The following is an 18,015-nucleotide window of genomic DNA, read 5'->3' on the forward strand; positions in this document are numbered from 1 at the left end:
TATAATTGATGAGATTAGCACTGCTTGAAGTATTTTTAAGAGTTCTTTATTTTGTCAAAAATTATCACAAATGATCATGATGATAGTTAAACAAACTTATTAAAGCATTTACGTAAACATAACAAACAATACTGCAAAATATTAACAGTGCAAGATATAAAGAGAAGAAACATCCAGAGAAGCATATGTGTATTGGAGATATTATATTTAAATCCAATTAACCAGTATATTGAGTATTTCCCAATTCGAACTGCAAGAGTTGAACTCATTGAATACTATAAAAATTAACCACTTTAGAACGTGTTCATTACCTCACTCAAACCCATATATATATATATATATATATATATATATATATATATATGGGTTTGAGTGATATATATATAATTTAATCACTTTATCCACAACATATTATTAGAAATCACAATTTACACCTGCACAGGCAATGAAGCCAATTAACAAGTGAACTTGAACTAAGACATAAAATATGTTTTTGATTATTGATAAAAACAACAAGTGTGGTGTTTGAACTGAAAATTAGACTGAATGTCTATGGGCGAACACATCTTTGATGGCTAAAATGCATTAGAGAACCACCTACATTTCAGATCTGTATATTGTGATGGAATGTAACAGAGAAAACACATTTCCTGTCATATTGTCACGATCGGCCACCGGCGATCGAGCTCACCTGAGTTCTAATCACCTCCCTACCCACATACCGGGGTTTGATTAAGGTACAGCTGTTCCCCATTTCACTCCCTCTACATAAGCCATGCATTGTGACAGTCACATTTCGAAGTCTTGTTTGTTCCGGCTACACTACTGAGCATTCTACTACCATTCCTGTTTGATCATCTGCCTACCGACCTTGCTTTCCCTGTTGACTACGATTGATCACTGCCTGCCTATCTGAACCTTGCCTGTCTCTTCGTGATTGCCCATTGCTGCCTGCCCTGACATCCTGCTTCCCTAACAACGCTTCTGCTCTGCCTACGTTTACCCTGATACCCCATTGCATGACCATTGCCTGCATATATCTGTGAGTTTCAATAAAACACTGCTTATGGATCCCAACCTACCGGAGTCTTTGTTACAGAGACGAAGTCTACAAGACTTCGCAATGTGACTGTCACAGTGCATGGCTTATGTAGAGGGAGTGAAATGGGGAACAGCTGTACCTTAATCAAACCCCGGTATGTGGGTAGGGAGGTGATTAGAACTCAGGTGAGCTCGATCGCCGGTGGCCGATCGTGACACATAGTGGAATAAAATGATGCTTATCAGTCTCATAAGTGAGGTAGAGTGAACAAAACCAGAATGAGATGTTTACAATTTAAGACAACAAAAACAAGTCTGTTCATCATAAGATTTTAAACACATATAATATTATTTATGAATAGTTGGAGTCTTTTTTTATTTCAGCGATTCTCTAAAAAAATAAGATCAACTGTTTGCTTTTTCATTTGAGTGTGAATAATTGCTGGTGGCAGCTGAAAAAAACACCAGAGTTTAAGGGATAAAGCACTAGTCAGAATGTGTAACTTGTATTATAAATGCAGTGTTTTGATCTGATACTTCAGTATAAATAATAATTATTATTTTTTGACCACAATTTTTTGAGGTGCTCAGTTTTTCACAATATGACTGTACAGTATGTTGTATGTAGCTTACATTTTATGTTTCATAAATATTCAAATACAATATCTGAATATTCCAATACAATTTTCTGTTACAGTTTAACATTTTGGTCATTTTGCACATCATCATAAACTAAAATTATTATTATTATTTAAGGACTATTATTATAAAATTTTAGTAAAATCTGAGTAAAACTTAATAAAATTCATAGATATTTATTAAAGGATGTTTTCATCAAAAGACTATAACAAATGTTAAGATTAACAGTGATTTTAAATAAAAATTATAGAAATGCAAACAATTTAAAATACTCACTGAATTATGTTTAGTTTACAGTGTTTATCTCCTAGAAGAGCAGCGATCTGCTTCACTTTTGTGTCTTGTAGATTATGTCCACTCAGATCCATCTCTCTCACAAGTAAGGGGTTTTTACCAAGAACTTCAGTCAGGAACTTATACCCTTCCTCTGCTTCCTGACTTTTCAAAAACCTGCAGGGAAGGGATGTTACAGCGGTTATTAAATGTAATTGTCAACTAAACATATAACATATGTTATACATATAACATAGAAAAACATATTGCTCAACAAATATACCAATATTTGTTTTATTTCAATGTGACTCACTTTATTGTTGTTAGTTTACATTCTTGATCCTGTAGTAAATCAGTGAGCAGCCCCACTCCTGTTTCTCCAGGGTCATTTCTACTGAGATCCAGCTCTATCAGATGTGAAGGGTTTGATTGTATAGCCAAAGTCAGAGCTTTGTATCCTTCTTCAGTAATACTGCAGTCTGACATTCTAGAGAAACAAAATACATGTTTCATATTAACTAATCTCTAATTACAACAGACATCTAAAATGGGGAATATTTCATTTTCAGGATTGTAATTTGGATACTGTGCTTATTAATGTACACACTTTGACACACAGTCAGAGCTTCATAAGCTGTTGGGTATGGATGAAATACTACCCATTGATGACATTTTTAAACTGATTGAGCATCAGATAGACAAGAACAATCCAAATCCGATACTGTGTGTTAGTCATGGTTGTTACTGTTCATTTTGACGCAGTATTATCCAGCAGTCTAGTTTATAGAGTTTTTCAGTCAGTGCGTATACATTTTTTTTGTAATTTTTTTTCTGTTTTCTCTACTTCATATTGAATAGTGTAGATTTTTGTGTTGCTTTACATATACAAATTTTAACTCCTGTAATACTCCCAATAAGTTCCACACAGTGTGGAGGTGAAGAAAATGGAATACAAAAAAAAGATCCAGAATTGGATTGTATCAGGAGAGAGAAGGTGATAGTGCATTGTTATACCATGTCCTAACCAGACATGATGCCGTGACAGCAACAGGGATTTCTATTTTTTTTAGTGTTTTCTATTTCTGCAATGTCACCAAATGGGTCTAAAATGATCCTTTTTGCAGTATATTAAAGCCGGTATCTCACTAGCTGGTTCACAAAAACTTGATTTTTGCCAAGGGTGTCACACACCTTCCGAATGTTGTGCATGAGGTCTTGCTCTCTTCAGCCGGAGCACTGTCACACATACACACACCAGTTCATAATGGCAGAGAGGAGACATATAAGCTCATTCTGACTTTCTCTCTGCATTCCTGTCACGTGGAGATTGGCAAAAAAACAGGAGTAACGCGTGAACATGAACAGTCTTAACAGACTGAATAAAGATGCCGTTCATAAAGTAACATTTTCCTGTGTACTGTATGTGTGTGATTGTGTATTTATCCCCTCTGGGCTTGCTGTAGAAAGCGTCACAGAGCTTGCATGAGGAAACGAATTGCACTCAATAAACGGACTGTTCAGTCTGTAATTGCTCCGTTTTCTAAATGTTATTGTCAATTATCCTTGTTTTAGTGTATGAATATCGAGGTGATGCTTCACTGGTGTGCACAGACTGATTGCTTGTCACTGCAATCTTATCGCATTGTGTCTGATTAGGACAAGGTGTTACGGTCCAACTTCAACTTTACCCATGTAGCCCTCTAGTAGTCATCCAAATTCCCTTTGTTTTATGTTCATATTAACAAAATTCAAACCTCAGTTTCTCCAGTCTGCATTCTGAATTTTTCAGTAGAGTGGAGATTTCCATCACTCCTGAGTCTCCTAGTTTATTTTCACTCAGATCCAGCTCTCTGATGTTTGAAGGGTTTGAATTTAAAGCTGAAGCTAGGGCAGTACAACCTTCCTTTGTAATACTGATAGAATTAAACCTGTAAATCAGAACAAAGCAAAAAATTCCTTAAGCAACACTTAATGCAGATTTATTTAAATATATACTGTATGTTGGTTTATAGAGAGCTATTATAGCGCAATAACAGTAAACAGAGATATTATTTTTAGAGCGATTTTTGTGCAGAAATCTAAAACCTGTAACTACTTATTACATGGCTTTCTGAAATCCCATCCACTGATCTGATATTTATGAAACACAACTGCATATCTAGAGATTTAGTTTTTTCAGGCTGGTCATCTGGGTATTGCAAGTCATTGTTTGTACTTCTCGTATGACTCTGAGATCTCTGCAAGGAAGCTAATAAAATACTTTCACATCCATTCACTTATTTATTTAGGAAGTAGTCTTGTAATAAGTAGGAGGGTGAGCAATCAGATGGTCATTTTCACAATACTGTATAAAACCAACAGAACTCTGATGCAAACCAGAGGTGGAATTCAGCTGTTTCTAAAGAGTCGTGATTTCTTTATTCTAACATAACATCATTTAAATGCAAATTTATATTTAATGTCCATTTATTTATTTATTTTGTAGAAGCTATATAATAAGCAGGATAATGTACAGTCAACCAGTCATTAACACAAAATAACTTCATTTCTAAGTCCTGATCACACTGTCTGCATTTATTTTGCAGTAACAACCAGCTGACTGTACATTATCCATTAATTACAGTCAACAAAATTAGATTTCCAAGTTTTTTTGCAGTAATTGCATTTTGCTCACACATTTAGATTTACTAAATTACTTACTTTAGCTTCTCCAGTCTACACTGAACATTTTCAAACAGACTGCAGATCTTCTTCATTCCTGAGTCTCCAAGTTTACTTCCACTCAGATCCAGTTCTTTCAGGTTTGAAGGGTTTAAATTAAAAGCAGAAGACAGAGCACCAAAACCTTCTTCTGTGATATAGCTGTTATTAAGGCTGCATAAAGATAACACAAAGCTTCAGTTAGATCTAAACATTTATCAAGATGTGTTAAATGTGATGGTTACTGACATCCTGCAAAGATCATTATATGGTAATTCAGTAATTAAATAGATAAATAAAACATATCCAGAAGCAAATTCAAATGTAGTTAAAACTTTCATCATAACAATGAAAAAGACTTACATCAGTTTGTTCACTTTACAGTGTTTATCTTCCAGTAGAGCAGCAAGCTGATTCAATTCTGAATCTCCGAATTTACATTCACTCAGATTCATCTGCCTCAGGAGTAAAGGATTTTCACCAAGAACTTTAGACCAATACTGAAGGGTTTTCTCTGCAGATTCACTTTTCAAAAATCTTTGAAAAATACATTGCTATTATGTACATTTGTAGAAAAAGAATGATACAAGCATGTTTTTGTAAACATGCAGTTATTTGTAATCTTGTTATTTAGGGTGAATGCAGGTTGCAGGTAAGACATTTTAAATAATCCACATTATTCTACAAATGTTGTTTAATGAGCCTAACTTATATTGAATACAGAACATTCCTCTAATTGTACACTACATTTAAAATGCATAACCACTATAAAACCACTTATCTTATTAAATATACTGTACAATCCTACAGTCCACTAAGCTCTTATCTTGCCTATTCTTCCATATTCCTTTACATGTTCATATACAGAGTATATTTTGGATTCAATTTTATTTACCTATTGCGAATGGGTAACAACATTACATAACAAAACAAAACAACACAACTAGCTAACAAACAATCTTAAGAGCAACACACACATTATCTAAATCTATTATACTGAACTATAGGTTTAGTGATTGTATTTTAATGAGTGCATTAAAAATAAAATCCTGTTTAATTTATTTCACCTCAGTTTCAGTATACAGTTCTGATCCTGTAGTAAATGATAGAGCAGTTTAACTCCTGATTCTCCAGGGTCATTTCCTCTGAGATCCAGCTCTTTCAGGTGTGAAGGGTTTAATTTTAGATCTGAAGACAGAGCTTTATATCCTTCTTCATTAATACTGCAGTCAGAAAGCCTAGAACAGATATTGAAGTTTAAATATTTTAAAGACTTATCCGTTATTCTAAAATAACATGAACAATATTAATCTCTCATAAATAAAAGGATTGTAAGTTGTAACTGAAAATACAAAATATTTTGTACTGAAAATTAGTTGAAAAGAAAAACTGAACATGGAGGCTAACAAAACAACATTAAACATGCAACTCACGTGAGGATCTCCAGTTTACAGTTACTTTTCAGTCCATCAGAGAGAAGCTTCACTCCTGAATCCTGCAGATTATTATTGCTCAGGTCAAGCTCTCTGAGACTGCTGGAGTCTGATCTGAGAACTGTAGCTAGAGCTGAACAGCTTTCCTCTGTTAGCTCACATTTACTGAGCCTAAATTAAAATAACATGATAGAAAAGATTCTAAACTACACTCCAGAAAAACAACAACAAAAACAACATGATTTCCAGACAAAACAATAATAAATCTGATTACATATGGTGGTTAAAAACATCTATTTTTGCTGTTTTAATGTTCACTGAATATTCCATTTAGAAAAAGCTGGCAATTAATTTTCTGCTGAGGGAGATCAAATTCACTTTGTTTGGGGTTCCTAACTCATAACACCAATTAAAACCTAAAATTATTTATTTTATTTATTTATTATTTATTGTCTTATTACAGATAACTGATGAATTCAACATGATCTAGGGTTAGTAAACCATAAATGTTTTGACATTCATTAAAAATTAAATAAACTTAAAATGAACTTCAACCAAACAAATATTACATTAATTTCGTATTACAGGTGCTGGTCATATAATTAGAATATCATCAAAAAGTTGATTTATTTCAGTAATTCCATTCAAAAAGTGAAACTTGGATAATGTATACATTCATTCCACACATACTGATATATTTCAAGTGATCATTCCTTTTAATTGATGATTATAACTGACAACTAATGAAAAACCCCAAAATCATTATCTCAGAAAATTAGAATATTGTGAAAAGGTTCAATATTAAAGACACCGGGTGCCACACGCTAATCAGCTAATTAACTCAAAACAACTGCAAAGGCCTTTAAATGGTCTCTCAGTGTTGTTCTGTAGGCTACATAATCATGGGGAAGACTGCTGACTTGACAGCTGTCCAAAAGACAACCATTGACACCTTGCACAAGGAGGCCAAGACACAAAAGGTCATTGCTAAAGAGGCTGGCTGTTCACAGAGCTCTGTGTCCAAGCACATTAATAGAGAGGCGAAGGGAAGGAAAAGATGTGGTAGAAAAAAGTGTACAAGCAATAGGGATAACCGCACCCTGGATAGGATTGTGAAACAAAACCCATTCATAAATGTGGGGGAGATTCACAAAGAGTGGACTGCAGCTGGAGTCAGTGCTTCAAGAACCACCACGCACAGACGTATGCAAGACATGGGTTTCAGCAGTCGCATTCCTTGTGTCAAGCCACTCTTGAACAAGACACAGCGTCAGAACACAAAAAGGAGTCACTGAGATGGGACACCATTATGACGGTTTTAAACTGTGTCATCACACAATTTTCAGGAATCCCAAATGCAATGAGTCAAGCAGTGCTGCCATATCCATTTATAATAATCAACTTTGGGTTAGTTGGCCAGTTAATTGAGAAACGTTTAACTATATTTTTCATTTTGTTTGCAGTGAGATACCCCCCACCCCAGCAGCTTTTTGGGACTAATTTTTCTTTTCTTCCCAGAGCAGGTTTCATGTTGTTCTAGTAATATCTGGCAAGCCCAGCGTAAAAGAAAAATATTGAGTTAGAGGTGCTGTAAGCCATTTTGGCCATTTGTCTTCCACGAGATTCCCCTTATTTCCAATACCCCACACTAATAAGATACCAAATGACCATTACTGTGAGTTAAAAACAACAGAAGCAAAATAGCTTCCTCAACTGACAACATTAGGAACAACATGCGATTGACAGGCAAAAAGAATCAGTGACCGCAGCCCACAGGCACATTTTTTTTCTGTTTACAGAGTCTAGAGAAGTCACAGAGATTGGTGAGATATCTCACAACCAGGATAACATGAAGGTACTTCGGGGCCCCGGGGCTTACGTTTCAGAAGGGGGAGATTGTTGTTCTTCTGTTTTGCTGTTGCACACTATGTGTTAATAGGTCATGTCTAGAATGAATACCTCCCCCAAAAATCTCACGAGATTCTTAGGTGGCATTCATTTTAAATTGGCACGGCAGGAGGAGCGCTCTTAAAAGTTTATTGATGACCAATTCAAGCTCTAAAAATAAATATTTATACTTCAGCTCTACATCTGCTTCTGTCGGTAATGAGATATTGCTGGTGAGTGGAGAAGTACATCGATCAGTTTTTATAAAAATCTGACAGGGTGGTCCTGTTGTAACTTATTTGCCTCTTGCGTTATAGGCTCTAATATAGGTTCTAATCCTCCCATATGGAGCTTTACATTTCAATAAACAAAGAAGCGCAAGCTGAAGAACTCACCAACTATAATTGTTTCCACAAGTACATCACTGCAGCACAGGTTGAGTAAGAGGATGGGGAACACTGGGTCAATAGGCAGATTTGAACCCAGGTCTTCCGCATGGAAAAAACACACCCCTGCTATTCTTAACCACTGAGCCATTGCAGTAAAACGTTCTTTCCATTAGACTGTTTTAGTGTAAAAAGCTGCACTGTGTGGCAGGTATGTACAACTAATGTAAATAGTCACTTCGTAATAATAGTAAAAATTTTATATTATTTATATTATTGAGGTGAGCAGAAAAAGCACCATAACATCATAATAGAATGTGCATGCACAAAACATTTACAAGGGAGGGATCCCCTCTAGACATGACCGTGTTCATATCAACACCTACCATTAAACAAATGTGAACAAATGTTTAGAAATGCGGGAGATGCCTCGACAGCATGAAATATTTCAATTTAAGTTGACATTTTTAGCACACATCAATACATTTACACCAAACTTAAAACTTGTTTAAAACTAATCAGGCAATTTTTGTAAATTGTTGTCTTGTTTAAATGTAATCGACTAATTTAATATAAACATTTAAACATTTAAATTGCTTTTTTATTTGCTCAAGATTTTAATATAAGAATTTATAACTGCTGAAAGTTTTAAATCTGAATTATTTCTTCATATGCATTTTCTTTTCAGTTAAAAAAAACAACAATAGAAAAAACTGGGTTTTTTTTTTTTTAATGAAAGATTCGTGCACCATAATGGAAAATCCAGTTTAAGATGGTAGCTGTGTTTTGGAAGATGGTAGCTGGTTTCTAGATGGTCATGAGCTGGTCCAAGATGGTCATTAGCAGGTCAAAGCTGGGAGACCAGCTTACAGCGTGTCATAACAGCTTAAGGTGGTCAAGCTATTATTGGAACATGGTAGCTGGTCAACCATCTAAGGACCAGCTTATAACCATCTTGGACCAGATTAGGACTAGCTTGGACCTGCAACCATATTCCAAAACACAGCTAACAGCTTAAGTTTAATTTGCCAGCAGGGCATCCATTGTTTCAGCTCATTTATCAGTGTAGTAAATTAAATAGACCAGCAGATGGCGCTACAGGATACTCAATTTAAACCTGTAACACAGCCATTTTGAGCACATGGCCACATTTTAGAAGGGAGTTGAGAAGCATTCGGTTTAAAGATTATTTCAGTTTAAAAGCTGATTTAAAGGATTAAGTTTTTGTGGATGTGTCTGTTTAAAGATATTTAGCATATTCAGAGATTAAATATAATGATCAAGTTATTTATAGTCATTATAATTATTGCATCATTATTCTGATTAAGATTCTTAATTCTTTGTATTATCAAAGCAATTTAAATGACTTTTTATTCCTCTTTTCTATATATTCACATCTCTATACACATTGTTACAAAAGATGTTCTGGAATAAAAAAAATACAATTGAAAACTGTGTTTTCTAATCAATGCCCAACAATAATCTTTACTAATGTCTTCATGCAGTATTTATCAAGAACAGACAGAAAATCCTATTAATTGTATTTGTATTTTCAGACCAATTTTTAAACTTGTTGAGACCATTTAGAGTCTTAGTGGCTTTAAAACATATTTAATTAGGTGGTGCCTTTTCCTTTTCTAACTTACCAGCATTACTTTCTTACAAACAACAGCCAATTATGAGCATTGTGGTTTCTCCAATTTATTAATCAATTTATCATTGTTTGAGTTCTATGATTTTTATGTTTGTTACACAACCTACCTCAGTATCTCCAATTTACACTTAATACTCTCCAGTCCAGCACAAAGCAGCTTCACTCCTGAATCCTGCAGATTATTATTGTTCATGTTCAGCTCTTTCAGATTGGAATCTGATCCGAGAACTGTAGACACTGCTGAACAGCTTTTGTCTGTTAGCTCACAATCATTTAGTCTACAAGGGAAACAAAACAAAACATGGATAAGAGTTAGATTGAACACATGCAATATATTTGTGAAATACAAATATTAAGTAAAAAAAAATATATACTTCTATTTGGTATATGACTAAAAATTAACTAAAGAAGGGTTTGAAATTATATTTAAAAAAAAAAGCATGAATTGACTATTAAATCACTTACAAAGCTCTTTTGGCAGTTTTGACAACTTGCACTAATCTACAGAGACACTCGTCCGATTTCTTGAATTTCTGAAGATCAAACTCCTCCGGCTCCTCCTCTGATGTCAGAAGCACAAAGGCCAGAGCTGACCACTGTGCAGGTGAGAGTTCAGCAGATGAGAGACTTCCTTTTCTAAGATGATTCTGAATCTCCTTCACCAGAGTTTGGTCATTCAGTTCATTCAGACAGTAGAACAGATTGATGGATCTCTCTGGAGATGAATTATCTTCGAATTTCTGCTTGATGTAATCAACCATTTCCTTTTTGCTCTGCTCATTGCTGTCTTTTTGTTTTAACAAACCTCGTAAGAGTGACTGATTGGACTCTAGTGAAAGACCAAGAAGAAAGCGAAGGAAAAGGTCCAGGTGACCATTGTCACTTGCGAGTGCCTTGTCCACTGCAGTCTTGAGCAATTCAGTCATTGTTTCATTTGTTTTTTCTTGTTCTGTGCCGTGTTGGGAAAATGCATTTTTCTTGTCGGTGTCTAGAATCAGATGAGCATAAATAGATGCAATAAACTCTTGAATGCTCATGTGAACAAAGCAGTATGTGGTACCAAGAACAATCCCTTTTTCCTCCTTAAACATCTGAGTGCACATCCCAGAGTACATTGATGCCTTGGAGGGGTCAATACCACAGTCCTCCAGGTCTGAACCATAGAAAATCAGGTTGTTTCTTTCCAGCTGATTAAATGCCAGTTTCCCCAGAGAACGGATCGCCTCTTTAACCCTGTCAATATCTGGGGAGTATTTTCCATCATATTTTTGACTGCTCTGCTGGATCTGAAAGCGGAAAAATTATGTGTACATTTGTGTCAGAGTCTTAGGAGTTTCATCATCAGCACCAGATTCCTGCAGTGTTTTGGAGTCGTCATCAGCCTGACCCTCATCATCATTTATTTTTTTCTCTAAAATGTTCTGGAGAACAGTGGCTGAAATCCAGCAGAAGACTGGGATGTGGCACATGATAAAGAGGCTCTTTGATTTTTTTACATGATCAATGATTTTGTTGGCCAGTTTCTCATCCGTGAACCTTTTCTTGAAGTACTCCTCCTTTTGTGGGTCATCAAACCCTCGTACCTCTGCCACCAGGTCAATATACTTCGGAGGAATCTTACTGGCTGCTGCTGGTCTGGTGGTTATCCAGATGTGAGCAGAAGGAAGCAGATTTCCCTTGATGAGATTGGTTAGAAGAACATCCAGAGAGGCCGGAGATGTGACATCACGCCATGTCTCATTACCCTCAAACTTCAGAGGAAGTCGACATTCATCCAATCCGTCAAGGACGAAAAGGACTTTGAATTTATCATTTCTTGAGAGGTTCAGGCCTTTTGTCTCTGGGAAAAACTGACTGATAAGGTCCATCAAACTTTGTCTATCATTCTCCTTCAAGTTCATCTCTCGGAAAGGAAGAGGAAATATGAAGCTGATATCCTGATTTTCATTTCCTTCGGCCCAGTCCAGAACAAACTTTTGCACAGAGACAGATTTTCCGATACCAGCAACTCCTTTTGTTAGTACAGTTCTTATTTCCTTGTCTTGGCCGGGTGGTTTGAACAAACTTGTGCACTTAATCGGCTTCTCTGCTGATTCAGTTTGCCTGGAAGCTTTCGCAATCTGTATTACCTCATGTTCATTATTAACCTGTTCACTACTACCCTGAGTGATATAGAGATCTGTGTAGATCTTGTTTAAAAGTTTGGAGTCACCATGCTTTGCAATTCCCTCAAATACACATTGATACTTCTTCTTCAGGTTTGATTTTAGTTGTCGTTGATAAATGAATACCAGCTCGTCTAAACACAAATTAAAACATGAACAAAAATACAGTTTGAACAGAGATATTGATACTAGTTTTCTCTCCTACATTTTAAAAGAAACAATATGGCAAATTGTAATGTCAAGAGCTACATACCTTCTAGAGTATCAGCAAGTTCATTTTCTTTCATACTTCTCAGGAAGTAGAGTGTGATATCAAGAGCTGCTTCTTTGACATTGTATCTGTCCTCCTTTAAGTCCTTCACAATGTATTTTGTGTTTTCTTTTTTTATTATTTTTTTAAACTTTTCCAGTTCATTTTTCAGAAATGTGGTTATTTTGTTCTCAAGATCCTAAAACCAAAGCAAGAAAAAGAAGAGAAGAACAACTAAATTGAATCTTGCATACACATTGAAATTGCTGAAATAAACTGTCAGTGATTTAAACAAAATACAAAATGAAAATTATTAATAAAAGAAAAACACAAAACTGGGCACAGATTCTAACTCAAGTAAAATAGGGGTGGAGCAAGAAAACAAGGGAGTGACAGACCAAAACAAAAAACTAGAGATGGGAAGAGTAGCTTCAGTTCTGTAATGAAGTCCGGCGGCATGGTAGTGGGAAGAAGGTCAGGTGGCAACAAGAGGGTCAGATGGCTCCAAAGTGAGGATGGAGTCCAGCAGCTGTAGAACATGGATGAGGTCAGATAACACCAGAGCGGGAAGAAGGTTCGGCGGCTCCAGTGCGGGAATAGGTGGAGCAGACAGGGGAGCTGGCAGGGCAGATAAAGAGAAGGGCTCAGTCAGTGGCAGCCGCAGAGAAGGAATCATGTCGATGGCAGATGTAAGAAAAATTATTGTTGTTTGGTGATAGCCGCTGGAACAGGGAATGAGTCGGCAGCAGCTGCAGGGGAAAGGGAAGGGTGGTTGGAGACTGTTGGAGAAGGAAATGGATAATTGGCATCGGCAGAGAAGAAGGATGGGTCAAAGGTGTTTGCAGGGAAAAGGTCTAGAAACTGTGGAATGACCTCCGTGGCGATGACCGGGATCACTGGTGGTAAGGAAGCAGCCTTCCTCAGAGCAAGGCCTCCAACTCTTGAAGCCAATATAGATGGACCATGAACCGCTCCTCAGAGACAAGAGTTTGGTCAAGTCTAGCTCAAAAAAGATGTTTGAGGAGGGCCAACACATAGCCTTTATGCCTCATCGTAAAGAACTTGGACATACTAAATATTGGGTCCCTTGGGGCAGTCCAGAAACACATTGGTGTGAGCTGTGCACTAGGAGTCAGATTCTGGCCAGTCAGGAGCCAGCTGAAGCCAAATTTCCATGAAACTGAATTGTTTGATCGTACTGTCAGGGATGTAAACAGATCCCAAATGCAGACAGGCATGAAAAAAAATCTTTATTAAAGAAAAATACATAACACAAAACTAAGCACAGATGACAACAAAATTAAACTAGGCAGACAAACAACACAAAGACAACACAATGAGCTGAAAGCACTGCTGAACTGACCAACCAGACCAAGAACAGGAGAAAGACAAACAATTGACAAAAAACACAGTGTATATTGGTTTATACATTACTATGTTGAGCTGGACAGGCCACTTAAACATAGCAATGTTTTTATAGTGTCACAGTGACTTCAGTTTTTGAGGAAATCAACCTAAGAATGGTTTAACATGATGAAAAATCAATGTACGATAAGTTTACAGCTGTTCTATGAAACAGAAAGAAACCATAACCTCTTTTTAGCCCTTGCATGCATTAAATCGCCTGTGCACACAATACAAGCTCTTGCACGTGAGGAAACTTCTGACTTCATGCTGTTTCTGCTCAGGTGAACACCGTTTAACCCTCTGGGGTCTGAGGGTATTTTGGGCCCAGGAGAATTTTTGACATGCATGCTTTTTTCAGTTGCTTAAAAACATATTAATGGCTAAAGTCTGATAACACAATAATATGTGAGCAACATGTGTGTACAAGTTTGTATTTTTGAGAAAATAACGTTTATGCATGGTTTTTGAAAAAACTCAAATTTTAAGTTATAGGTTATATAACACATAGTAAACATTTGTCCACAAGACTTTTGAGAACTGGATCTTGTAGCCTAGAGTTTTTGCTACAAAATGATGTGAAAACCATCCTGATCACTCATTCATACAAAACAATATAGTAATTTAACTTTGTAAGACAATTTAATGTTGAAAGGTAATATACGAGGAGGCGTGAACGATCATGAATATGGATTGTAATTCACACCTGAGAGACAAAAGACCCCTCCCCTGGGCCTATCAATCAGGGATAGAGAATGAGTGTGAGGAGACTTAATGATCAAAATCAAGTTTTAAGTTATAAGAAGTAATCTGACTATATATTTTCATTACATAAAGACTTTACATAATTTTAGACCTACACTACCATTAACTCTTTCCCCGCCAGCGTTTTTAAAAAAAGTTGCCAGCCAGCGCCAGGGTTTTTGACGATTTTCGCTAAACTTTAATGGCCCGCAGAATATTTTCTTCCATGAATATATGAAGATGCTATATAAAAAACGATTTTATTTTATCTTCATTGGTTCTTTTTTTATTGCGACTTGAACAGAGGTAGGTTTTGTCAAAAAACAACATTTCAGACAAAAAGCTGAGAAAAAGGCATGTTTATGTCTGATATTTTGAGCTTCTCATACTCCATTTCTTCATGTTTGAGACGATCGCAGTCTGTTTCTTTGATCAAACAGTTCCGTACTCTTTCACAACATGCGCAGGGGTCTTCCTTACCGTATAACACCTAAAACACGGAAACCCGGAAAATTTAGTGTGTGGCGGGGAAGCGTTTTTTCATAAAACACGGAAAATTCCGTGTTTGGCGGGGAAAGAGTTAAAAGAAGTCTCTTCTGCTCACCAAGACTGGATTTATTTGATCCAAAATACAGAAACAACATTGATATTCTGAACTCTTTTTACAATTTAAAAGAACCGTTTTCTATTTGAATATATTGTAAAATGCAATTTGTGATCAAAACTGAATTTTCAGCATCATTACGGCAGTCTTAAGTGTCACATGATCCTTCAGAAATCATTATAATATGCTGATTTTCTAATATGGGCATATATAAAATGCATTTGACTAATTTAACCTGAACACATATTTGCAAGCACAAGCTTTGTTGATGATAATGAGGCAGCATAAACTAGTTAAAATATAATCTAAACATTCATATTATTTTTATGTCATAGTACATATCATATTTATATCATATAGCGTATCATTTAAATACCTGCTTTAGCCGAAACAGCATTTAAATATAAATAAAACTTAGTTTTAAAGCTTATTAGGAGTCATATTTCAAATGTCAATACTCTGAATCCTGGCTGGCAAGTCTAACAGTCCCACTAGTAAAATATGTACATGTTTATATAAAATAGCACGTCAACTAATGGCTGGCTGGATCAAGTCTCTCTTCAAATTACAAACCTTCAAATGAGTCCCGCTCTTCTTCTGAGGAAAATATTAAATCTTCCTTAATATCCCGGAGTTTCCTCGCCTGTGTGTCCTTATAAATGTGCAGAAAAATGATTGAATTTTGTTTACATTAAACCTCACAGTCGGGGGTGTTTACATTTGCATTAGCGTATGAATGGTGCGCTCTGCTGGTGGGTGTGATCACATTACAGATAGTTAGATGAACCGGTAAAAACTGTACATCGCTTTGTTTCAAACAGATTACATTGCAGGAGAATATTTGTTTTAAATTTGAATTGTTTTATTTAAAAGTAGACATTTTAAGCTTTCTTTAGATATATGTTTCATGTTTGTGTGAGAAGTATTCGCAGAGTTTCATTGTTTCAGATATATGCTCGTGGAGACAGAGACGTCTGATAGCTCACCCTTTTTATTTTCTTTATTTTACATAAGCACAAGATTTTGTTGTTATTGTGAGTGTACACAAATAAACGTAGACACTTTATAGTCTCTAATGATGTCTTACACTTATCTGTATGCCCCAAAATGAAGGAGTATTTTAAGTTGTTTCTGCTGTAATGACGAAAATATCCAGCAGGGCGCGTCCGTCGACCCCAGAGGGTTAATTGTGGAAGTGGTGGGCTCTTTCTGCTTTGATTATAACCTTAAATATTTATTTTTCAAAAGTCAGTTGTGATTGACTGCCATTACGAAGACCCATAGCAAGCTGATATGTTCCTCCTTAAAGACCGGTTATATGAAAAATTTGCAACAAATAAAGTAATAATGTCTGACATGCCGAGGGTCCCTTGATGAATGTATCTCATGAGGAACAGGTGAGCTTGCTATGGTTCTAGGTAATAACAGATAATAACCAATTATATTTTTGGTTACAGTCAAAACAGCAAGAGCCCGCACCACAACTGCCAAATTTAAACAGTATTTGTGTAAGCAAAAGCCACAGATGAGACATTTCCTTGCAAGAGTGTTTAAAAGAACCTTACTGGTTCTTCCAATTTCCTTGTGCATCTGTTTCTACTTTGCGCAAGTGTCTCTAATGCGCTAAGTTTTAAAATAATATCACAGGTTCTTCCCATTTCATGATAGTGGCTGTAATATTTTGCATGCACAAGGGTTAAAAACGCATCCTGATTTTTGCCATTGATTTGCCTTCAAATGTTTACTATTTACATATATCTCTGAAAATGTTATACACCTCAGCTTTAACAATGCGAGTCACTCAAATTTGATGCTAGGTGAATATGACATTAGCCACTGAATAGTAAATGTTCAGATTTCACTCGCAAGTGATCGTGTAGTGGTGAAAGGTTTAACACCGAGATCCTTTGACTGTGGTTGATTCTCAATTCCCTAACTGATGCTTCCTCGCTCCTCCGAGCAAAGACGTCAGTCTGTTGTGACCCTAAGGGTGCTTCACATTTCTAAAATTTAGCATCAGTGTTTCCGTTCCTTGCATCCTTTCCTTGCTTCATAGCTCCTCCCGATTGGAATGTGAGGAAATGAAACGAGACACGGAAACTTAAAATTTCAAGAATGATATTTAGGAAGCATTAAAGTAATCCATACGACTCCTATTTCATTCTTGTTAATGGACAAGGGAAAATGAACAGTCAAGAGCAGAGAAACTTAATTTTCTAAACTTAAACTGCTGTACTGTGAAACTTTGTTCAAAAACCTATTGCTTGTTATCCTATAAATATGTCGCACTGTTTACATTTGCGTAACTCATATTTTCCTACCTGGAATATCGAGAGGAGTTTTTCTTTGAATTCCTTGCGCCGTCTCTGAACCTTTAAGTTTGAGCCTGATGTATCACACTGAGTCCTGTTAGCAAAATAAAATCAGCAACTATTAGCAGTAAATTAAAATACAATACAGGATTTTCAGGCAAAATATTAGAGAAATCTCTTGTAAACCCTCTTTGATTTTCACAAAGACAAAAAGACAACAGCTATCTGTGGGCAATTTGCTATTTTGCTGAAAAATAGGTAATTGTGCAAAGATGTTTCAAAAGCACGTCTTATCTCAATGCCAAGTCTAAACTCAGTTCCTGCATTTACAGTTTGGAAATTCCCCCTGCAGGTGGTGATAAAGTTCATGTCTAAACTCTGTAAATATAGTGGAACATTAAATTACGTCCATGACGATCAATGTTGTAGACGTTTTATGAAACAGCTAGAGATTTGTGTTAAACTACAGTATGTTTATTTTTTAAGTTTTATTATTATAATGTTTATATTTATAATTGTATTT

The 18,015-nt window shown here is 35.9% G+C and overlaps 1 protein-coding gene across 1 annotated transcript in view; it reads right to left on the reverse strand.

Annotated features, from left to right (window-relative positions):
- The window catches only part of LOC127639466 (NACHT, LRR and PYD domains-containing protein 3-like), a 46,315-nt gene that overhangs the window by 12,853 nt on the left and 15,447 nt on the right, over positions 1-18,015 (reverse strand). The window contains 8 exon segments of the mRNA XM_052121518.1: positions 4,654-4,827; positions 5,017-5,190; positions 5,721-5,891; positions 6,087-6,257; positions 10,121-10,291; positions 10,479-12,312; positions 12,432-12,627; positions 17,502-17,546. Coding sequence (XP_051977478.1) covers positions 4,654-4,827; positions 5,017-5,190; positions 5,721-5,891; positions 6,087-6,257; positions 10,121-10,291; positions 10,479-12,312; positions 12,432-12,627; positions 17,502-17,546 — 2,936 coding nt within the window.

Source organism: Xyrauchen texanus, chromosome 48 (genome assembly GCF_025860055.1).
Source record: "Xyrauchen texanus isolate HMW12.3.18 chromosome 48, RBS_HiC_50CHRs, whole genome shotgun sequence".
Classification (NCBI taxonomy): Eukaryota; Metazoa; Chordata; class Actinopteri; order Cypriniformes; family Catostomidae; genus Xyrauchen; species Xyrauchen texanus.